Below are 25,355 nucleotides of genomic sequence, written 5' to 3' on the forward strand. Positions count from 1 at the left end.
GACTCATACATACAGAGAACAAACTGATGGTTGCCAGAAGGAAAGGGGGTTGGAGAGCTGGGTGAAAAAAGTGAAGGGATTAAGAAATACAAATTGGTAGTTACAAAATAGTCACAGGATGTAAGGTACAGTATGGGGAATATAGTCAATAATATTATAAAAACTATGTGTAGTGTTAAATGGGTACTAGACTTAACAGGGGGATCACTTCATAAATTACACAAATGTCTAACCACTACATTGTACCCCTGAAACAAATATAAAATAATACTGACTGTCAACTATAATTTTTAAAAAATAGTGACAGGGATATATATACAGCATAGGGAATATAGTCAATAATATTCTAATATTATGTGCAGTATCAGATGGGTAATAGACTTATTGGGGTTACTACTTTGTGAGGTATATAAATGTCTAATCACTATGTTGCTTTTGTACACCTGAAACTAATAAAAATAATGAATGAATGAATGAATGAATGAATAAACAAATAACAAGTATCCCCATAAGAGACACACAGAGGAGAAGACTGACATAAGATGATGTAAAGATGGAGGCACAGATTGAAGTGATGGGATCACAAGCCAAGGAAGCCCAAGAGCCCCAAAAGCTAGAAGAGGCAAGGAAGGATTCTTCCCTAGAGCCATTGGAGGGAGTGTGGCCCTGCCAACACCTTGATTTTGGACTTCTGACCTTCAAAACTGTGAGAAAATAAATTTCTGTTGTTTTTAGCCACGCAGTTTGTGGTAATTTGCTGTAGCAGCCACAGGAAACTAATCTCCCCCCCCCCCAATGAGGCACCCGAGGCTGGTTCCACATGGGGCCCTACTCCTGCAGGCCTGGCTATGAGTTCCACTCAGAACCCAGGTCACTACTCAAAACAGGCCAAGCATGGTGGCAGGAGGGAGGAAAGGAAAGGAAGGTCTTGTACACACATGCACCCAGAGAGCCCCCGTCACGTTTTTCAAGACTTGATCTTTCTGGAAACACTCAGTGACATTCTGAGGAATACTGATTAACTAAAAGGGCACCTGAAAGAGTGCCTCTCCGCCGCACAGCTGCTCTTTGCCATTGTCTTGTCACCAACCTGAGGGGTCACAGTGTTGAGGGATCCCTGCCACCACTATACTACGCTCTTTCAGATGGATCCCGACTCCCTTTTCAATTGTTTTCAGCCAAACAGTGTGCTGGTTACCTTCCAATGATCATTGATGTGTTTCCCCAGTTCAAAAAACAGATTATCGAGGCTCACCACTCCTGGAGGCCACTCACAACCCATTTTCTCATTGCAAACCCCACGTTTTTAAAAAGAATTTTTTTTCTCAGGAAAGCATTCAAGTAAGACAATAGAATAACAGTTCCTAAAGTTTTGAACTCTCTGAAAATAGGGAATAAAATCAAATGAGAGCATTTTAAATGTCCATTTGTATTCATTAACTCGAGTCTCAGGAAACAAATGATGGGGAAAAAAACCTTTAAACAATAAAAAAAAATTCTCATCTACAAATTTAACCACTTCTAAGACTGGACATTTGTAACTGAAATAAATAAATTGTATCCATATCCTTAACTTTCTATTCCCAGTACATCATGCAATCAAATCACTGGTTCCAATTTTCCAGAAGTTACTTCCAAGACATTAGAGAACTCAAATTCAGAAAGAAAAAAAAAGGAAAAAAAAACCACGTTGGCATTCAAAAACCAACAGAATTACTAAACCTTTCTACTGGAAAATCCAGGCTACCCTTCCCCCAAATGGGCTTAAAGTGAACATATATCAATTATTTGACGACCATCTGGTTGCTAACAAGAGACTTTTGGAAAACAAGCTTAAAACACAAATGCAGACACCAGCACAAAGTTCAGAAAATCAACAAGATTCAGTATTGAAATCATACCTCCCTCCATACTTCCTTACCAGCTATTTGATCTGGAATCTTCATTTTCCTCAGTTGCTTATTGCCTTGATTCGTTCTCATGGTAATATTATCACTAAGACTTCCTAAGAGATTCTTTGGAAATATGATGATGGCAAGAGGTTTGTTTTCTATCCATGTATATCTAGAAAATGTGGCAAACAGTTACGCTAAACTTAACTTTTTAGCTGGTGGCTTTTTGTGTATCGAAGAATGTTACCACCGCACAAAGGGAAACTCTCACATTCAAAATGCTATTTTAAGTAATACTAACACGCTGGGATGTTTCTATTGTAGGTGACCACCTCTGGGATTCAATATGAGAGGCACTGAAAATATATCTATTCAAAAATCTCTCTCCCCTCCCCCCTCCCCCGTCTTCCAGACTTGGAAGTTGTCATCATCAGATTTAATAATGGACACAAACAATGTCAGAACCAAAAGGAGCCTTAAAACTCATCTGGTTCAACTCCCTAATTACACAAATATGGGTATGTGCCTTGTCCGAAGAAGGGTTCATTGTACAACAAATATTTCCTGACACCCAGCCAGCACCAAGCACAGTGCCAGGCTACTGGGCAAAGAAAGTTACCTCCCCAGCCCTGCCTCACTCTCTCTAAATTCATAAGCTAATCTAGTGAGAGACAAAATTCTGTAAAGAGCTTTGAGGGGAAAAGGTGCTCTCAGTCACAAGAACAGAAAGGACGGTCTGCTGGTGTTGGCAAGTCAAAGTATTTGGCATAAATTCCCAAACTGCTCAGAAGGATGCTCTTAGCAGGACGATGATGTACAGCTACATTCTCACGTGCTACGGGGAAAATGATCAGGAGCCACAAAACCTTATATCCTAAGACGCACCATAAAGTAAAGTTGACCCCAAAGTCCACTGATGGATGAATGGATGAACAAAGTGTGGTCTCTCCATACAATGGAGTATTATTTCGCGTTTAAAAGGAAGGACATTCTGACACATGCTACAACACAGCTGAACCCTGAGGACATTATGCTAAGTAAAACCAGCCAGTCACAAAACGAAAAATACTGCTATGATTCCATTTATAAGAGGTATCCAGAGTAGTCAGATTCACAATGACAGAAAGTAGACGGGTGGTTGCCAGGGGCTCAGGGGGAGGGAGGAAGGGGGAGTCATTCTCTAATGGGTAAATCTGAAAGATGAAAAGAGTTCTGGAGATTGGCTGCAAAACAATATGAATGTACTCAATTAACTACTGTAGTGTAGTCTTACAAGTGGTTAAGATGGTAAATTTTATGTTATGTGTATTTTACCACAACTTTTAAAAAACATTTTTAAGTAAAATGCACCTAACGAGAAGAGCCAAATTGGGTTAAAGAAAGATTTTCCCACCTCAAGCATCCAATTTGCTCTGCATGTATGGGGCCATTATGGGACTGAGGAGGTCAGAGTAATAATTCTAAATACAATCAGAAAGGCATTTTCTTCAAAAGAATAGAGGTCAGGGGTGGAAGGAGAGCGTAAGGAGGAGGGAGAATCAATGAAACAAGACTGGCCAGCAATTGATAATTGCTGAAACTGGATGATGGGTACAAAGGGGTCCATTATGTTGCTCCCTCTTTTTTAGTGTATGTTGGAAACATTTCTAGTAATAAGCAATGAAAGTGAAAAGCTGGTCAAGAGAGTTTCATTCTCTGGGCAAATGCAAGAGCTTATCCCTGAGAGTAGCTGGTTATCTGCCTTCAGGGTGTCCCAGCAAGACAAGCATCTGACACTCAGAAACCAGTGTCAGAGTAGCGACAGTATGAGCAAATACTACTGCCATCATACTGATCTTTCTTTTTAGCTTTTTAAAGAGGATACATTTACACCATTCAAATCTCTAAAATCAACAAACAGACACACAATCTAGCTTCCACTAGCCCAGTTTACCACTCCCAGGTAATTAGCAACACCACTCTAACTACAATTCGTTTCTTGGACGTCTTCAGCTTCTTTAAGCAAATGTCATACATTAGTGTGTGATTCACACTGTCCCACACCTTGCTGTTCTCACTCAACAATATAATTTGGGAGGTCTTTCTATAGCGGTAAAAAGCATTCTCCTCCTTTTTTCTGGCTGTAGAAAAAAAGAAACACCCATTCCATTGTATAGATGTACTATAATTTATTCTTCCCAAGTTGATGGGCATTTTGGTTGTTTCCAATATTTTCCTATTGTAAACTGTATCATACCTATGTTGTGAACAAAATTCATTTTATTAAAACAAGGGAGCTCAATATACACTGGGACTATTACATCGCTTAAGGATATTAGGTTCCTTTTATCTTGGGCTGGTAGCTTTACTCCTCTTCTTGGATCGCTAACCCTTCAGGTCAGCCCAAGCTAAGCTAAGCCCCTGCACAAAGCCTTTCGTGAGCCTCTGGCCCACAGAGAGCACTCCTATTTTGTTTATTTCTATACCACACATTCTCAGGCACCTTTGTGTATATTGTCATATGTTTCTCCACAGTTTGATGGGAAACTGTGTGGTGCTGGAGGCCGTGACTCTTGCCCACACTACCTCTCCCGCTGCACAGCACCTCGTAGAGTTTTAGCAAAGAGAATGTGCTCGATAAATACTGATTAACTGGGACCAGGAAACGCTTCCCTTAGTCAGAACTCACAGGTTTTCTAGACTTGAGATGTCCTTCAGAGAAGGGTTCTAGCCATTTTGCTCTGTGAATTATTGCAAAATCATAATCAAATGGTGATTCACTACAAAAAAAATCCAAATCCAACAAATTGAGTCCTCCTGGCATGCTCTGCAAACAGAACAGGAAACACCATGACATTCGGAAGGTGCCCGACATCTGAAATCACAGGCACAAAATGATATTTAAATAGCATCTGTAGTGGTGCCACAGCCAACATATACAAGAAAGCTACAAGTAACATTTATGTAGGGTACAGAGACGCTCTCTCACACTTTTAAGGGTAAAATATCATCATAATTCTCAGTCACATTTTAATTTGACTCTGCTATGTAGTTCATTCATTCTCTCCATCTATACTGAGAGTGGCCACAGAAGGCCTTTGTGAAGAGGTGACTTCTGAGCTGAAACCTGCATGACTAGTGGGAGCAGCAGACCAGGTGAGGGGACCTCTCCCAGGCAACTGCTGGTCACGGGGAGAGGTACACAGATGGCAAATTGGGTTCCAATGTCATTGTACAGTTCGAATCATATCCCCCCAAAAGATGTCAAAGTCCTAGTCCCCTGTGAACGTGACCTTATTTGGAAACGGGGTCTTTGCAGATGATAGTTAAGAGGAGGTCATTTGAGTGCGTCCTACTCCAATATGACTGGCGACCTTATAAAAAGGAGAAATTTGGACATGGAGACATGCACACAGAGAGAATGTCATGTGAAGATGAAGGCAGAAGTTGGGGTGATACACCTACAAGCCAAGAAACACCAAAGATTGCCAGCAAATACCAGACGCTAGGTGACCGGCCTGGAACAGATTTTCCCTCACAGCCTCAGGAGAAACCAATCTGCAACACCTTGATCTCAGGTCTCTGGCCTCCAGAACTGGGAGACCATTCATTTCCGTTGTTTAGCAGCCCAGTTGGTGGTACCTTGTTACAGCAGCCCTAGCAAACGAATATAGTGGATATTAAGTACGGTAAGAACTTATACCACACCAAAAGTTGCTTTCAATCAATTTTAGCAGCAGAATCCTTGTCCTAAATAAAACTGTACCTGGAACCCCAGTATGTTAAGAGATTAAAAGCATGAAAAGAATCACTCAGAACAAAATACTTCCTTCATTGCTTGCTATGTCCATGAAGTGCCCACCTCTTCTGATCCCAGGAGCTCTTTGCAACCCTGTTTGAAAAGGACTTAAAAGGAAAGTCCAAAAAACCCTCAAATCAGGCTGAGGGCAGAAAACCAGGGTGGGGGAGGGGCAGTTGTTTCTCTCATTATGAAAGTAGCATTAACTCCAGCACCATTTGGGAGTACCTACTATAAGCCAGGTATAATGTCTGCACCTCACGTAGACTCTGAAAGGTAGGTGCTGTGGGGTCCTCTCTTCGAGCATGGGGGAAGCAACATCGGAGGAGCTGACTTGCTAAAAGCACCTTATTCATTTGTCAGGGCTGCCATCACACATACCATGGACTGGGCGACTTAAACAACTGCAATGTATCTGCTCACAGTGCCGGAGACCAGAAGTCCAAGACTGAGATGTCGGCACATTGGGTTTCATCTGAGGCCTCTCTCCATGGCTTGCAGACGGCCGACTTCTCACTGCGCCCTCACACGGTCTTCACTCCGTGCATGCGCATCCCTGGTGATCTCTCCCTGTCCTCATCGCCTCTTCTTATAAGGACACCAATCAGATTGGATTAAGGCCCACCATAATGACCTCATTTGAACTTATTTACCTCTTTAAAGGCCCTATCTCCAAATAGGGTCATATTCTCAGGCACTGGGAGTTAGGGTTTCAACATATGAATTTTGGGGGGACACAATTCAGGCCATAGCAGCCCCTTAAGGAAAAAGGCACAGAGCCCACATTCCATCCCAGAGCCATTTGGCTCCAAAGGCCATTTTCCTTGGATCACACACTGCCTGACTCTAAAAAGCCCTCTTTCTTTGCTATAAAAGAAAATATATTACTTGAACAATAAGAAAAATAAATGAAAGTTCTTTGGTTGGTTTCTTTTTATGACTCTCTGTTGAGGTTTCAGGCCATCCCCCAGGAAGCTCCTGAGAGAGTCGTGTCAGCAGGGCCCCCTCAGAGGGCAGGGTACAGGACAGAGGACAGTCCCTTCTTCCCCTGCAAGGAGCCCTGCCAGAGCCACACCTACACAGACTTCAGCTTTCACCTTCCAGACCAGGGGCCCCCCGTTTTGGGGCCACCTTCCAGGACTAGCTAGAGTACGTGAACAGGGAGTATGCCCCAAGAGTTGTCCCAATTTCAGGCTCACCAATACAGAAGTAATTTCCTGAGACCTGCTTTCCTCTCTGTATCTCAGTGGCTCACCCCAGGCAGACTCAGAACATTCTGGCCAAGACTGCACTGAGTGAACATTTGCAGTGCCTGTCAGAGAGCCTCCTGACTTCTCGGAGAACGCAGGCCCTTCACACTGTCACCCAGGGCTAAGGGCAGCTGCTGCGCCCACCAGGGTTCACAGAACTATCTTCAAACGCCGGCTATCCTCCACTGCTTCAAATACAAAATCAATAAAAGATGGCACCTTGCTGTGCCCTTCTCTGGGCAGGAAAGCAACACAAGGACGAATGAGGCAACAGAGACCTTAATGAGCACCTTTCTGGAGCCAGCAAAGGGGGGTATCCACGGACAGTCCTTCTTTATCAAGCACAGGGAGCCCCGTAAAATAAGGAGAATTTTCAACTGAGCAGCCAATCAAAATACGTATGTGGCAGACACCAGGCTAGGGTAATGAGCACTAGAAGCCAAGTGCTGGTTCAAATTTCGTTAGGGAGTCAGAGCTGGTCAAAATTAAGATAATTAAAACAATAAAAGGTCCAAACTGCAGTACTGACCATAATTATCATTTTTTTAAAAGGACAGTGCAAAAAATTAATGTGGACTGGGAGAAAACAGAATGGAGAAACATGGCAAAATACTTTATGGAAGAGATAAGAGGGGTGCAAATGACTATGAAATGATTATATCGTGTTATGTTGACATTTAGTATATTATACAGTTACATGTTACACTTTTACATCGTACCAAGTGCCAAATGACACATTCTTCTATTTCAGAGAGCCACTGCGAAGTACATATTACAACCTCTTTAGTAACAAAGGTCCATTTCTAACCACCTCAACTCTAATTGAGACGCATCATGAAATACCACCAGAAAATTGCCTACCTGGGTACAGGCACACCTTGTTTAATTGCACTTTGCTTTACTGAGTTTCACAGATGTTGCTTTTTTTTTTTTTTTAACTCATTAAAGACAAGATCCTCCACCAGTAAACTGATTACAACTCGCTTTATTGCGATGGCTGGAATGGAACCCGCAATATCTCCGAGGTATGTTTTGTATTGTCTCCCAACTTTACACATGTAGTTCTTACTCCACGGTTCAAAAAAGTAAAAGCCAGTTTCCAATCAATCCCAGGAGAAAACCAGGAAATATACTCTATCCCCCCAGTACCCCCAAGGTCAAAAAACAATGCCTACAACGGTCACTAGAGAAATCATGGTCTCCTCCTAACCAATTACAGTCCTTCCTGTAGACGAGGTTCAACTTTTGTGTTCCCAGTTTATTAATCCATACTTTATGCCAGGCACACACACACAAAAAAAAACATCTGATGGAAACAAGTCAAGCTATATATTGGTGGTGGAAGGGCAATTTAGCACTATCTATGAAAATTCTAAGGACATAGACTCTTAACCCAACAAGTCCACTGCTTGGCATTTATCCTACAGATAGACTCATAAAATAGGGTGCTCTGTTGCAAGAGAAAAAGAAAAGCCTGAAACAACCCCAAATAGGGCACCAATTAAACAGAATAAGGTGCAGACATAAAAAGATAAATTAACTAAAAAAACATAGCTGGATCAGACCTTACATATTGTTATCCATTTGTGGGTTTTTAAAAAGTCTGTATATTTTTAATGTTTGTATATGGATAGAAAATTCCTAGAGAATGAAAAAAAACAAGGGGAGAATAAAGTGGGGAAATTTATTTAAGCTCTTCTGTATAGTTTGAATGTTTTTACGGTGAGTTTATCATTTTAAACACGTATAAGAAAAATCCATGAGCAATGAGAATTCATGAGAACATAGGCCTAAATTTCTCTCAGCAGTGAACAGAGTTTTAAAGGAAGATTTGATGATCTTTCCTGAGCTGTAATTCCTACTCAGGAAATGGCCCAATACACTTAAGAGTGGTTTTCATGAATAAGGCATAAAACCTAAACGGGTTCTTATTAGTCATCATTTAATCAGAACACCAAAGAACTTTCCACACCCCATTCTGCAAACCTAGTGCATAATCAAATTTTTATCAATGCATTTTTATAATTTTAAGGGGTAAATGTATGTATTATCAAAATACAATCCAGCACCTTATGAATCAGATATCTTGTTCAATTGATGCTAAAATTTCTATAAGGAAAAAAAAGCTGTGAAGAGCTTAAAGTGCACCCACAGATTGTCATCACAGTTTTGCATGTAATAGCAAACACAAAATTGGAAACCAAATAGATGTACACAACAGGAAACTGAGTGAATAAATTATACCGTAGCCATACAATGAAATACTATGCAGCTATTAAAAACTTTGCAGCTCTACATCATAGATATGGAAAGATATTTGTGGCATATTCAAACTAAAACAAAAGCTGATTATAACAGCATTTGTGGCACGGCCCTATTTGGAAAATAATATACAAATTTATATATGTGTGTTGAAAAACGTTAGGAGATACAGTGTAATGTAATCTGTGGTTATCTGTGGGCAGTAGGATTACAGGAGATTTCATATATTTCAGCTGATCGCTATTCTAAATTTTCTATTAAAAAAACTTGAATTGTGTGATTTTTAACTTGAAAAAATTCTCAGTATCTTAACCTTCCTCGGGAGACCCGATACTTTTCCATGGAAGCAAATTCAACGTGAAATGTGTTGCTGGTTCTCTTTTCTGCCCCTTTGTGGGTCTTTTGATAATTTTTCTGATGCTTTAGGAACTAGAGGGGGAAATGATAGGTCTAACATTTTCAAGTTTGCCTTTTTCCCTCTTTTAAATGCTGCTAGTATTATATTTAGGCCAGTGGTTCCCAACCCAGGACAGTTGTATCCCAGGGGGCATTTCACAATTGTCTGGGGACATTTTTTGTTGTCACAACTAGGGGAGGATGTGCTGCTGGCATCCAGTGGGTAGAGGCCAGGGATGCTGCTAATCCTCCCATGGTGTACAGTCTCCCACAACAGACTTAAACGGGCCCAAACGTCCACAATGCCACGGTTGAGGAAGCCTGCCTTACGGTAATGAATGAGTCTTCAGACGACTTGCTAATCCTCCACACACAGCACCCTCAAATAGCTGTGTGAGCACGTCTGGCTGAGAGACACCTCTGGTATAGTAGAAAATGTGCTGATGATGGAGACATATTATCTGAGCTGAGTCCTGGCTCAGCAGCTTTGCAGGCTGTAAAAGCTCAGGCAGGTGACCACCTCATCCTGCTGATAGCCCATCCTCCTTCATCAAATGGAAATACCACACACCTCACAGGGTGGGCAAGAAGTTTCAACACAGTAATGTAGGAAGAAGGGTCTTGGAGACAATAAAGCACCACCACACGTGAAAGGTATTATCACTCTAGGCTACTAATTGTCTAGGGTTACCCACGAAAGCACATGTGGGGTTTCAATGCATCTTCGCCCAACACACTCCACAGCCCTGAGTCACACATTCCAGCAGTGATTTTTACTAAATCCTGGGAGTGAAAAACAAAGAGTACTGTTTTTATACCCCATGTTCCTTGGCCTAAGTCATGAGGCAGCAGAACTTAGCAGTCAAGTGACAAGATCTGAAGTTAGACTCCTAGGAAAGAATGCCAGCACTACGTCTCACTAGCGGCGACCGTGCAAAGTGACATGGCTTCACCGTGCCTGTTTCCTCATCTGTCTATCCAACCCAGCACACATCAGAGTGAAATAATTCCTCATCTGAACCAGGCCATTTCCAAGTGAAATGGGGTGCTACCCATGTCAATGTCAGGACAACAGGCACACACCAGAACAGGACCATGGGGTCACTCTAGAGATAAGGATATTAACAGTACCCACCTCACAGGTAAAAGAGGCAAAACACACAGTACACACTATTCAGTGCTAGCGATGATTTTCTTTTCCTTTCTCCTTCCATTCATCAGGAAGTACTTAGTACCTGGCAAGTTGCCGGGTGCCAAGAAAGGAAACGTAAGTCAGATATAGCCACCCTGTCCCCAGCAGGTGTCTCCTCTTGTTCCACTGTGTGTCTGTTACAGTCCCGGGACTTTTCTTACACATACACAGACATGACACATAACAGAATTAAACATGAACCCACAGTGAGCACTGTAGGTCAAGAACAGCAGGAAACACATACCAAATGTGCAAGAGTTCAAAGTCTCCTTCATGCCTTCACACAAATGAACAAAGAATAAGAACTTATCTACTCAACGAACACAGAGGGATTTAGTACTATCCCAAAGTCCCTGATTCAAGGAAGTTATTGCAGTTTCACTAAAAGTTAGCTATCAATGCATCTCACAAAGGCATTAGTTAATAAAACTTTGTTGAAAGAGTGTGTAATGTTTAAAAGCACATGAAAGTATTTGCTTCCTTTCCTTTCTCCGCACATCCCATTACAATGGACAGTGTACAATTTGTGCACCGAGACAGCCTTACAGAACCCCTACGTTATGAAAGCAAAGTTCCTCTACCTTGCTTCTGTACCGAGATGCATTTATGTCTTTTGCCAAGAAATAAGCTGTTTGATTCAGTATGTGAAAACAATGTTCTCTACAAGTCAATACTCACTGTGAGAGGTGGATGTTCCTTATTTTACACAAAAGTTCATTGACTTCTAGGGCCTTGGGACTCTAATCACAAGTTCGCTTCCCTCCCCCACCCCCATTTCAGTAAAATTGATCTCAGTCACTCTCACCATAAATCCTCACACCTGAACGTTCCCACGCCCAACTGTGGGGCCTCGCCCTTTCCTCCTCGTCTTTGGTCGCATTGCACCAGGTACCGTCTCAGTCAGCCTCCTTTTGTGCCCATTTCTGATGACCCTTCGGGAAGCCTTGTTCCAGTCCTTCGGCGGTTATTAGACCTAAAATGCCAGTCAGGCCCCATCATTGGAAACGTGAGCTACGGACCTCTACAAAGAGAGAGTCTATTGAGTACAGTGTATCTGCACAATTCAAAACAAATCGAGGGCATATCAGGTTCTGTTATACTCCATGCCTGTCTGGATTCAAAGAAGCTTAAATCAATGGCATGTGTTTTGATCTGGTGCTGGTTACACAGATATGCTCAGTTTGCAAAAATTCAACAACCTGTACTCTCATGTGCATTTATATACGTATGTTATACTCCCATAAAAATTTTTAAAAGTAGCTTACCTCGTGTAAACCTCTACATAAAGTAAGCATATTTTACATATCACTTAACTGGTGGTTTTCACTGGTGTTGCCACCAATTAGTGGGCCACACAATCATTTTAAAAGGTTCTCACCGGCAATTTTTTTATCATTGTGGTAAGAACCCTTGAAATATACCATCTAAACAAACACTTAAGTGCACAAAACAGTATTATTAAGGACAGGATGATGTCGTACAGCAGATCTCTAGAATTTACTCATCGTGTATAACTGAAATTTTACACCCCTTGTACAGCAACTCCCCATTTCCCCCTCCTCCCCAGCCCCTGGCAACCATGATTTGGTTGCCTACATGTTCATTGATAGACAAAAGAAACTGTGACATATACATACAATGGAATATTATTCAGCCTTAAAAAAAAGGGACTCCTGGGGCCGGCCCGGTGGCTCAGGCAGTTGGAGCTCCATGCTCCTAACTCCGAAGGCTGCCGGTTGGATTCCCACATGGGCCAGTGGGCTCTCAACCACAAGGTTGCCAGTTCAATTCCTCGAGTCCCGCAAGGAATGGTGGGCTCCGCTCCCTGCAACTAAGATTGAACACGGCACCTTGAGCTGAGCTGCCTCCCGGATGGCTCAGTTGGTTGGACCGTGTCCTCTCAACCACAAGGTTGCCAGTTCGACTCCTGCAAGGGATGGTGGGCTGCGCCCCCTGCAACTAGCAATGGCAACTGAAACTGGAGCTGAGCTGCGCCCTCCACAACTAAGACTGAAAGGACAACAACTTGAAGCTGAACAGCACCCTCCACAACTAAGACGGAAAGGACAACTTGACTTGGAAAATAAGTCCTGGAAGTATACACTGTTCCCCAATAAAGTCCTGTTCCCTTCCCCAATAAAATCTTTAAAAAAAAAATCAAAGGACAAAATAAATAAATATTCTATATTAAAAAAAAGGGACTCCTACTATACGCCGACCAGCATTTTAAAAATGGAATGGAGAATTTCAAAGTCCATCACACACAGTGAAGGCAAGTGTTTCAAGAAATTTATTGCAGTTACACACGTTTACATATACGTACATGTGTTCTACTGTGTTTCCCCAAAAATAAGACCTAGCCAGACCATCAGCTCTAAAGCGTCTTTTGGAGCAGAAATTAATATAAGACCCGATATTATATTATATAAGACCGGGTTTTATATTATAGTAAAATAAAACCGGGTCTTATATAAATTTTTGCTCCAAAAGATGCATTAGAGCTGATGGTCCAACTAGGTTGTATTTTCGGGGAAACATGGTAAGTTCCAGTTTGGGGTGGGGGTGTTTTGTGTTTCTTGTTTTTTTGTTTTACTGCTGGACACAGCCAAATTTAAAAAAAAAAATCCCTGAGAAACACTGACAAATAATACACAGATTTGAAAGCCAGAGAGACCTGGGTCCTGATCCTGGCTGGTTATAATCTCCCTAACCTCTGTGAGCCTCCATTTCACCATCTCTAAAATGAGATCATATCATCTACTCCCTGGAGTTGGTGTAAGGTATCCATGAGCTGGCAAACAACCCACCACAAAGTACTGTCCGCACACCTGCCGCAATTTACGTGGTGCCCTGAGCCAAGCTCTCTACCTGTAGGAAGGACATTTAAAGGAAATATATAAAGAGGGGCAGTGCCCCATTATGCGAGCCCTTCAAGTCTCTGGAGAACAAACCACTAACATTTGAGAGCAGCAGGGCAGGGAAACGCTATTGCCCAGCACACTGGGTGATAAATCATCTGGCTTTGGATTCTAACCAGAGGGAAAATCACTTTCCAAGATAAGAGGGTTTTCCCATTATTCTTGGCAGGAGGCGGGGAAAGGCAGAAGGGAAAGAAGCCCTGGGTAAAGAAATGAGCATTTGTTTTAAGCAAATCACTTTGAAGACAGGTGGTTTTCATTTTGAGAACAAAAATGATACTTAAAACAGTTAGAGGGTTACTCCGCATACCAGCCAAGGGCTTGCCAGGAGAGTGAAACAGGGCCCTGGGGTATGGAGAGCTCCCAAAGTGCCAGAGCAGTAACGGAGGCAGATGGGGCAGGGAGGAACCATCACAGAAAATGTGGAACTGTCTTTATCAGCTCGCAGTCACAAACTATTTAAAAGTCATCCGCTATATTCATCATCCAACGTCTCTATTCATGATTCAAGAAATATTTGTTGAGTATCTCCTCTGTGTCTGGAACTGAGTTAGCGGCTGGGAATATAGCAGAATAAGACCGGCAAGGCCTCTGCCCGTGTGGGGCTGAAATTCTAGTGGGGGAGACAACAAGCGTCAGGTAAATTAATGAGGAAACAAGGGATTTACAGACTGTGATATAAGTGCTCTGCAAGTAATAGATACAGTGATGTGACAGGAAGGGAGAAAGGAAACTTAAGATGGAGGAAGTCCCTTTAGATAAGATGGCCCAGCAGGGCTTCTCCCAGTAACACCTAAAAATATTGCTTTAGCAAGCCAGCAAAGCAAGAGCCAAAGAATGGGTGCTCCCAGGAGGGAGTACCGCAAGTGCCTGGACCCAGTGGCAGGAAAGGACTTGGCAGGAGCTGGGGCAGCCAGGGCACTGGTGTGTTGGAAGGTGGTGGCCGAGTGGGAGGGTGACCGCCATAAGGCTGGAAAGGTAGGTAGGCATGTGCCGGACCATACAAGGCGCAGCCGGCCATGGGAATGAAAGTGGACGTCAATGAAGAGTTACAGAGAGCTACTGAACTTGGCACATTGTGATATATGATGTTGCTGTTGGTTATGATAAAAGATACTCTTAAAGCATCGCACACAAAAACAAAGTGTACAGATGATACGATGTCTCCAAAATCAGTGATAAAAATTAGCGCGATGTTAGAGCTCATAGATGCAGTTATGGAGGAGTCTTGCCAACTAGAAACAAACAATTTTAGCCTAAATGTGAGATGAAATAGAAGAATACAATGGGGGGAAAGGGTGGGAGAACTTGTGACTGACAAAGGAACATTATTATTAGCAATTACCACAGTTAGCAAATATAAGGCACATAGTAAAGCTAATGAACAAGACAGGCTCTAGAAAGTCACCTAAACAAACAACCACGTAACGGTGAAAAGGCAAATGGATATTGACTGATGTGCATGGTGGTTGCCTAAATCCACCAACAGGTTAACTGCAAAGAGCGGATGGAAGGTCAGCACTGACAGTGCCCTATGCCTACTTCTGAATCAGAAATCCGAGAGCTGCTGAGCAGTATTCTTCAAGGTTGATCTTTTCTTTTTCTTCTCCCTTGCCCCAGTTCAATATAGGTATTCATAACTTGGAAACTCAAAGCTGAACTGGAAACGGCTCTTCTGTATTATCACTCTCCCTCTAGAACTCATAACAGAGCCGCCTGACTTGGGTCCCCAGTCCCCACAATCTTTAATGCAAACCTATCAGTGAGACATAAGCATAATCCACTCACACCTTCTCCCTGAGATCTCCTTGGTCTGGGAGAGGGGTCACTTGGCCCTGACTGAAAGGGCCACCTGGGGCCATGGACTTGAGCAAGGCCAACTGGCCGGCCTCAAGATCAAACGTATGACACCAACCAAGGGAACTTGGGCACCAAGGTTGCCCTGAACCAAGCCGGCAACAGCATCATGGGTGCCATTTCCCAGAACCCAGCACGCTGCTTGCATTGATGGTATAATATCCCATTAAGAAAGGAGAGGGGGTAGTAAGCACGGCAAAAACACATCGCTCAGTCAGAGCCTACCAAGTGCCAGGCGCTTTCACATTCATTACTTCAAACAGTCCAGCCATCGCGCGAGGTGCAATGATTGTGGTTTTCAGATGAGAAAAGTAAGAGATTTTTGTTAGTGGCCCCAGAATACAGTTCGCTGAGTGAGGACTGGCATCTCACCCACCACCGAGCATCTAGAACAGGACAGTGCTCTGAATGGACCATGATCTGACTTTCTGTCCCACTTCCCATCCTATTCTTATCTCACCCCCTTTATTCCTTGCCACCACGAGAAAGCTGGATTCCACACCTAGCTTCATCTCAGACTCCCAAATCGGCCAGCTGCCGCAGAAATGTTACCTGTTCCCAAACCTTCATTGCCTTGATCAGGACACTTCATTGATGAAAGGGCTGCCTGCGGGGGGTGGGGGGAATTGGCTGGCTGGGGCTGGCTGTGTACAGCATCCCCTGGAAAAAAACTCATCGATAGTGGTCAGGAGAAGGAAAGAGCCATTACATCAGATGACAGCTCTTTATAGATACCACTACAAAAGGAACTCAGCCAAAAGCCACTTCTGTAACAGAAGAGCGCTTGCGGAAAGAAATCCCCTTCCACCACAAATAAGAAAACTGAATCCCAGGTCCAAGTGGAAAATGGTGTTGCTCACTATCTGGGAAGGACTGAGCCAGGACCAAATTCCCCATCATGCCTCCCTCCTGGCCTACAAAGTAGTCAGGCACCAGGCTACAAAAGATGCAGACCTAACAATCCAAACAGATGTACGGCCTACTTACAATCTCAGACGCATCTGCAGCACACGGGGCTTTGGCTGCAGACAGCTCCATTCTGTGGGGTGGGAAATGGCGATTTGGGGCTGAGTGTGCCTGAACTCCAGGCAGGAGTGCGGTCCGTGCTCGCCGAGAACTCCAAGTCCCTCTGATTCACTTGGCAGCTGAATTATTCTAAGCATCCTGTCCCATACCCAGCCCGCCTTGCCCCTCCCACGACACATTCACACTGGGTGGGTTTTTTTTTTTTTATCCTCTGCACTTATTTCTGTCACAAATCAAGTGAAACTCGTTTTTCAAAATTAATCTACTCTCTGGCACTTAAGAGTGCGGAACCTTTGTGACCCAGGAGGAGAAAGAGGAAGAAGAGCCACCTAATTAGGAAGAAGTTGTAACTAACATCTGAGAGAAGTGAGTTGGAGAACCACAAAGTCTGCAGTAACAGCAAAATGGAGGTTATTCGAGACAGCTGAGACACTCCACCCAGCCTCCAGGAGGGGACACGCACGGGAAACAAAGGGCATATGGTGTTTGCTTTCTTCAACATCCGTTCTCACCGTTAAGGGCTGCACCAGCAAACGCTCATTACTTACATGAGGACAAACCTCACTCCAAAAGAGACTTGAAAATACAGCTTACAATCAAATAAATGACTTTGCAAAGCAGAGGCCTACCTTGATGTTTTTACTACATACAAAACAAAACTTAATAAAGTCCAAATAACTGGCACAATGTCTATTTGGCTCCGTGAAGTATGAATTATACTTGAAAGAAAGTCAATTTCTATTAATTTGAAATCTATATACCCTGTTTCCCCGAAAATAAGACCGAGCTGGACCATCAGCTCTAATGCGTCTTTTGGAGCAAAAATTAATATAAGACCTGGTATTATATTATATCATATCATATCATATCATATCATATCATATCATATCATATCATATCATATCATATAAGACCCAGTCTTATATTACAGTAAAATAAGACCGGGTCTTATATTAATTTTTGCTCCAAAAGATGCATTAGAGCTGATTGTCCGGCTAGGTCTTATTTTCGGGGAAACACAGTAGTAACTAGAATACTGACATATTCAAGACAGGATTTTATTTTTTTTTTCCCCAAGGAGAGATTCCAATGGGCTAGCCTAATAACTAGATAAGACTGTTTTTTTATTATTTACTACTAGTCATATATTTAAACATTTCTATCCTTAAGCAATCATTTTTTTCTAATGTGACTTAAATCATTTATCTCCTACATATGTTAATGTTACCACCCTCCACACTATTAAAAACTTCCAAAGATCAACTTCAGTGCACTTTCCTGACCAAATTACAACAAACTCCTGAACTGGTGAGATCTGAACTGATGACAGTTTACACAGACACATAAAACATGAGTCAGCTTCAAAAACGCTCACATACTATTTTATTACTCACAAGCCTAGCCAGGAGAGCCCACTATAGGTCACAGGTGCCTATAGGGTCTCCCGTAGGGTCCATTCCCAGCTCCAGAGGGTAGCCCAATGAATTCCAAGCCAATCATTGGTGCAGGGTGGGCAACAGGAACTAAGCTCACCCAATCAGACTGAGGAAAGGACTCCTCCTACATACCAGCTGTGAACAAGGAAGTAGAGGGCACAACTGCCAATGGATGCCATCCTACAACCAGCTGACAACCACAGAGACACCAGCCCTTGGGTGAAGCTATTGCCAGAAGGATGCCGTGGAGGAGAAATGGCAAGAACACAGGTCTCTGATGTCACGTTGAGCAGCTGATAACACTGCCCTCAGGGTCCACGTTAGCTTTAGCCTCCCAATCATGTGCGATAACAAACATCCCCTTGCCAGTCCAGACGGGTTTCATTTCCCCGCAATCTAAAGCGCTGCTGACAGGAATGAGGTGAGGAGTAACTGAAGGGGCCAAGAGTAAGAGTGTCATTGGGCAAAGAGACGCCTTCAAGCAAATAATGCAGTCAGAAAACATTCCCCTTGATGTTAAAGAAAAAGGAGAAATTGCACACAGGAGTGGTTGCCAAGGGCTGGGCGGGGAAATGGGGAGTGACAACAAATTGGTACAAGGTTTCTTTTGGGGTGATGAATATGCTCAAAATGAGATTGTGGTGATGGTTACACAGCTCTGTAAATATCATAAAAACCACTGAACGGGATACTTCAAATGGGTCGATTTTATGCTATGCAAATTAGATCTCAATAAAGCTGTCTTGTGTGTTTTTTTTAAATGCTACATGGGAGCAGATGCTCATTCAGGAGAAGTCACTGGTTGAAGGCTATTCCTCCACCCACATCGGACAGCAGCACACCGCTGCTTAAATCCTTCCTTCAATGCTTCCCATTACCTTTGCAGTCCAAGTTCTTTACAAAGGCATACAAAGCCCCCGTCAGCTCCGGCCTCACTTTCCCCCTCCTCATTCGCAAAGCTTACTTCCAGATACTCATCAAACCGTTTCCTCCTCCAGGCCTCTGCTCATACTACACCCCCATCCTTGGTCAGTCGTGCCATCCTTTCACCTGACCTATTCTTTCCTATCTGGCCCCAGGTTCTTAGGTCCCCTCCCTTTGGGCTCCCTCAGCACACTGGGCATGCACCACAATGGGCTAGAATTCTGTCTCCCAGGAGCCCATCACCCAGAGCCTACAGCAGCATTCCAGACATGACACACACTCAGTGGACACCCACTGAACTGGTCTCATCTTTCTTTTTTGGTGCTGGTGAGGATGTGGAGAAAAGAGAACCCTCATGAATGTTGGTGGGATTGCAGATTGGTGCCGCCACTATGGAAAACTGTATGGAGGTACCTCAAAACAATGAAAGTGGAACTACCTTATAACCTAGCAATTCCCCTCCTGGGTATCTATCCAAAGAAATCTAAAACACTAACTTGAAAAGATACATGCACCTCTATATTTATTGCAGCGCTATTCACAATAGCCAAGATATGCAAACAACCGAAATGCCTATCAGTAGACGAATGGATTAAGAAACTGTGGTACACTCAAGGATCAAGATGTTTTGAATGGATTTTTCAAGGGGGGAAATGATTATTATAATAATAAACCAAAAGACTTAACAGAAACTTGTCAGTTATTCTGACAAAAATAAACATTTTAAGAGACTTTAATTAAATAAATAAATAAATAAATAAATAAATAAATAAATAAATAAGAAACTGTGTTACAGGGGCCGGCCTGGTGGCTCAGGCAGTTAGAGCTCCATGCTCCTAACTCCAAAGGCCGCCAGTTCGATTCCCACATGGGCCAGTGGGCTCTCAACCACAAGGTTGCCAGTTCGATTCCTCAACTCCTGCAAGAGATGGTGGGCAGCACCCCCTGCAACTAAAATTGAACATGGCACCTTGAGCTGAGCTGCCGCTGAGCTCCCGGATGGCTCAGTTGGTTGGAGCGTGTCCTCTCAACCACAAGGTTGCCGGTTCGATTCCCGCAGGGATGGTGGGCTGTGCCCCCTGCAACTAGAAAAACGGCAACTGGACCTGGAGCTGAGCTGCGCCCTCCACAACTAAGACTGAAAGGACAACAACTTGAAGCTGAATGGCACCCTCCACAACTAAGACTGAAAGAACAACTTGAAGCTGAACGGCACCCTCCACAACTAAGATTGAAAGGACAACAACTTGACTTGGAAAAAGAGGCCTGGATGTACACACTGTTCCCCAATAAAGTCCTGTTCCCCTCCCCCAATAAAATCTTTAAAAAAAAAAAAAAAAGAGACTGTGGTACATTTATACAATGGAGTATTACTCAGCCATAAAGAAGAATGAAATCTTACCAATTGCAATGACATGGATGGACCTAGAGAACATTATGCTAAGTGAAAAAAGTCAGATGGAGAAAGACGAATACCATATGATCTCACTTATATATGGAATCTAAAGAACAGAATACATGAACATACAAAACAGAAACAGACTCAGAAATATAGGGGGAAAAAACAACCAAGGGTTGCTAGGTGGGAGGGGGGTGGGGATGGGGGAGAAGGTAAAGGGATTAGAAAGTACAAATTATTAATCACAATATAGCCACGGGGATATGAAATGCAGTTTGGGGAACGTAATCATGTCGTAAAGACTTTGTAGGGTATCCGATGGACACTTGTCTTATTAGGGAGGCCACTTCATGGACGGTGTAGATGCCTGATCACTGCGCTGTACACCTGAAGCTGAAGCTGAATAATATTGAATGTCAACTATAATTAAATATATAATTATATAAATATAGTCCCGGATGTGGAGTACAGCATGGGGAATAGAGTCAACGGAATTGAACCAGCTATATACAATGTCATAGGAGCAATAGATTGGGGGAGGGAAGTTATCACTTTGTTAGGGGTGTAATGGTCTATTACACTGTTTCGTGTACCTGAAACTAATAAAAAATAATAATGATTAAAAAACTTTAGAGGACACAGTAAATTAAGGAACACTGAGAAGATTGTTTCCACCAGGTGTCTTATCTTCTTGAATGACCTCAGGGGAAAAGATTAATGGTACAATTTAAGAAATGTTAAAAAGCTAGTTGCTAGAGAGTCTCAATTATCAGAAAGGAAGGAAGAAAGAAAGGAAAGAAAAAGGAAAGGAAAGGAAAAGAAAGAAAGAAAAGGAAATAAAAGGAAAGGAAAGAAAAAAGAAAAAGTCACACTGGGAAAGGAGCACCACAGAATTCGTCTTCATTACAAGGACATCAACAAGCCCTGTCTTCCTTGCTTGTCCCCGCTGTCCGAGCACCACCAGAAATGAAACCTCAAAGCCAGGAGCACAGGAAAGCCCTGAAATAATACTTTAAATATTCACGATGGTAATTTCAACTCCTACCTCATAATCATGACTCCTCTTTTCCCTATTTGGGCCCCAGCTTCCCTGGACGCACTCCGGGAGCCTTCACAGACATTATCTAATGCTAAGCAGGTCAGCAAACTAACCATTAAGTATTCTCTCTCTCTGCTCTCTGATTTAAGGCAGTCTGGACGCAATCATAAAGAACTGGCAGTGCCCTGCCAAGGGGGGTGGCTAAGATTTCTCATGTAGTTTGGGTCGAGCAGGAAGCTCTTAGGATATTGGAAAGTTTGTCTTTAAACACCTCAATTTGACCCCTACAGTGAAGTTATCAAAGTTGTCATTACCCCCTCCCCCCAAAAAAGAAACAAAGCTGGCAAATTAATATTAAAGTGCTTTAGTAGCTACACACACACACACACACACACACACACACACACACACACACACACAATGCGTACCTGGCCTCAGCCCCAGTGACTCTAATCCAAGTGGTTTAGTAATCTATGGCCTTCAAACTCCCCCCCCGTGATCAACACAGCCGTAAAATAGTGGGCTGGGTCGAATAGTTGGCTACACACTTGCTGCTAAAAGTAGCGTCACCTGGGAGCTTCTTAGAACTGCAAAATCTCAGCCTCCCCACACCCACTCGCCCCCAGCCCAGACCCCCAATCCTAATCTGCATTTTTACATGATCTCTGGGGAGCCAACATCTGGCTTCAGAATCTCCTAGGTTGTGTTTTGTTTGTTTCCCTTTCACAAGTGGGAGAAGAAGCAGTGGGAGGTCACCATCAGAATCCACGTTCCAAAATTTTTCCTGATCTTACTGATAAACCACAGGGCCAAATCCTGCTTCCTCCCCTCCCCACCCTCCCAGAAACTATGAGTAGTCAGATTAAATGTAAAGGGAGGCAAAGACTAGACACAGCCTGCTTTTCCAATTAAAGCAATACATTTTTCCATTTGTGCTGGCAGCATCAACATGTGTACTACTGCGCATGTCTCAGACTTCTCCTACATCATCAAAGCAGCAGAACCTGCAACGTCTTTTAGTATTAAAGAGCTTTACATGTACCCAAAGCACGCCAGGATAAACCATTCTTGGAATTTATGAGAACTAATTGCATCCATTCTTAAAAATCAATGTATTTCCATAAACTTTTTTAAAATTCATGTGCTTATTTCCCTTCAAATAACATCATGAGACATTTACAGGAAGTCGTGGTTCCAGTTGAACGTGGCTGCATATAAAAAAAAAAAAATCTCGAAGTAGCCTAACACCCAGCTCAGCCAAGGTTCCCACAAGGTCCTGAGAACCGGACAGATTTGGGTACTCCCTCATGCTAATTATGGTTTCTTTGGCTGTTATTGTTGTTGTTATTGTTGTTTTAACGTAGCCCAGGCCACCCAGATAATCCTGTACCATAGTACAATTTGGAGTGAGAGCACAGACTCTGGAATTAAACCACCCACTGGCTCAAATCCAGCTCTGGCACTATTTGTGCTCCCCAGGGCAAGTTACTTAATGTTTCTGGTCCATGGGAAATGCGGTATAAAAGGTTGCTGTTTTTCCTCCCCCAGCGTGTAGTACCATGAATGGTACAAATAATAGAACTATGAACACAGTCGTGCTCAGTTATCACTACTGATTACAGAACACTCCACCCAGATTGTATTTCCTTCAAGAAATGTTTCATTACCCAACACCAGCAACTTTTTGGTGTGTAAAGAGACGTGCTTGTGGGAAAGTGTTTTTCTTTAATGGCGAAAGCAAACAAACAAAAACACACAGAAACCAATGGATATAGTCACCCTCTTCATCTAGTGTAAAGTTGAAAATTCTCCCGGTCTAATCCTGTACATACTTGTAATATGGTTTATTTATATTATGGCTTATTTATTCTCAAAAAATAAGTATTATTATAGAAAAATATGAAAAGCATCTGAGCAGGTGAAAAATGCAGTCTGCAAAACAGTAGGCTGGTGCCAATTATGTAACAGTTATTGAGATCACAAATGCTGATTTCCAGAAGGTTCCAAGGTAGACAAGTGCCAGGTGATAGGGCTTTCACAATATTAACACTACATACTAGTAACACACGTAGTAGTAAGATAGCAGAGTGAACTGGAATGTTGAAACTATTTAAACTACCCATTTTCATTTGTTTTTAAGCACTCATGACAAATGAACAAATGATACATTGTTCAACATGTATTTAATTTATTAAACCCATTTCCCCAGGCAGTTTCACTAGCCAATGCTTTAACATAAACTGAGTTACCATAAAAATTAAACAACTACATTCATTTTTTTTTTCATCAGAGGTTCTACTTTTTACGAATACCCATCTTTCCAGTTCGTTCTGACAATGCCATCATGCGAAGTCAGGCTACTAGGGTTCAATACCAAGTTAACGCATCTGCAATCTCCATCAAGCCAGGTAACGTCTCTGAGCTTCAGTTTTCCCACCTGTAATACAGCAATAGTCAGTACCTGGCGTGTGGGATGGAGGTGCGGATTAGCTGAGTTAATGTATGTTCTCTACAATTACAAAGTGGAGTAACTAATAGTTTTACTGGATAAATAACGAGGCCTCTACTTACAAAAGCAAATTCATGTTCCTTTTCACTCTGTGACAGGTCCTGAAGTAGTTACAAAAAATGTATAATAGAGTCTCCTTGCCCCCCAAAATGGAGGGAGCGATGAATAATTCTTATACGTGTTTAAAGAAAGAGAAGAAGAATGTGAGCAGCAGAGAACCCACCCACTACTTCCTGCCTCTGTGAGCCTTGCCAGTGGCACAGCTACACGGGCTGCTCTCATCAGCAACATTCCCCTAGCGCTGTTACCTTCCAAAGCACAGGATTATACTGAAGGGATCCAAGCTTGTTCATGCCTCAAGGCCTTTGCACTTGCTATTCTCTGCTTAGATGGCTCTTAGTAATGGCAGGAGCCTCCCTCATCATTCATCGCCGCGGCTCCAATGCCACCTACTCCACGAGGCCTTCTCTGATGACTCCTGCTGAAAAAGCCCACACACCCCACCAGTCACCCTATCCTTTCTCCCTCCCATGTTTCTTTGTTGCATGTTTCACTATGTATAGTTATCTCTTTGCTTGTCGGCAGTTATGTTCTCTCTCCTCTGTCAGAACGTACGCTCTCTACTAAGAGTACAGACCTTGCTAGGCCTACTCCTAGAAGGGCACCCAGCACATAAAGGGCACTCAGTGGACAGAGTTAGGTTAATACGGCAGAACTCGCAGATACTGCAGGTTCGCTGCCAGACCACCACAACCACAATAAAGCGAGTTGTAATCTTTTTGCTGGTGGATGGTCTTGCCTTCAGTTTGTAAAAGAAAGGGGGGGGGGGAAGAAAAATGCAATATCTGCAAAATGCAATAAAGTGAAGCACAAAACGCAGTGTGCCTGTACGTGTATATATAGTGTGATAATTCCAACAGCTGTGTCATATCTGTGTCTAGTTTTGAGGATTGCTTTGTCTCTCCTAAAAGAGAACAATTTATTTTAAAATGTGCATGTTTATAAATTAAAGTGTATCACAATATTGCATGTTGATTCACTGCCCTTTAAACTGATAGGCAACCATTATTATTAATATTCATGGAAATGTGAAGTTACTAATGCTCACACTGTCATTCAGCAAGTGTTGGATCCCAGGCTGCAATATATAAATTAAAGCCGCAGTAGCGTGGTGAGATCCATCTCATGGAAAGAACGTTCCCTTTTTCCTTAAATAATTCACTATCTTAAATAACACCAAATAAATTACATGCTATGAAAAAATGAACCATTTAATGACTCCAAAACTTCAGATTAATCTTAAGGATTGTATATTAAATTCAATTAAACCAGATGAATATTTAATACACTCCTTCTCTGTACTTAAGACCATTCTAGCCACTCTGGGAAAAAATGGGTACACGTGAATAACTACCAATGTCTGGCATCACGACAGACACGGCGACAGGGTACAGGGCTGAGAGTGGCAAATGCACGC

The 25,355-nt window shown here is 42.7% G+C and overlaps 1 protein-coding gene across 8 annotated transcripts in view; it reads right to left on the reverse strand.

Annotated features, from left to right (window-relative positions):
* Positions 1–25,355, reverse strand: part of SH3KBP1 (SH3 domain containing kinase binding protein 1) — a 321,598-nt gene that overhangs the window by 232,604 nt on the left and 63,639 nt on the right. Inside the window, exon 1 of one of the 8 annotated variants that reach the window (XM_074323348.1) lies at positions 16,533–16,795. The exons of 6 other annotated variants lie outside the window; for them this stretch is intronic. In XM_074323348.1, coding sequence (XP_074179449.1) covers positions 16,533–16,583 — 51 coding nt within the window. In that variant the 5' untranslated portion in view covers positions 16,584–16,795. Of the gene's footprint in view, positions 1–16,532; positions 16,796–25,355 lie in introns of those variants that run through there. One more of the 8 variants, XM_019755430.2, reaches the window with a different exon arrangement.

The sequence above is a fragment of the Rhinolophus sinicus genome, chromosome X (genome assembly GCF_036562045.2).
Source record: "Rhinolophus sinicus isolate RSC01 chromosome X, ASM3656204v1, whole genome shotgun sequence".
NCBI classification, from domain to species: domain Eukaryota; kingdom Metazoa; phylum Chordata; class Mammalia; order Chiroptera; family Rhinolophidae; genus Rhinolophus; species Rhinolophus sinicus.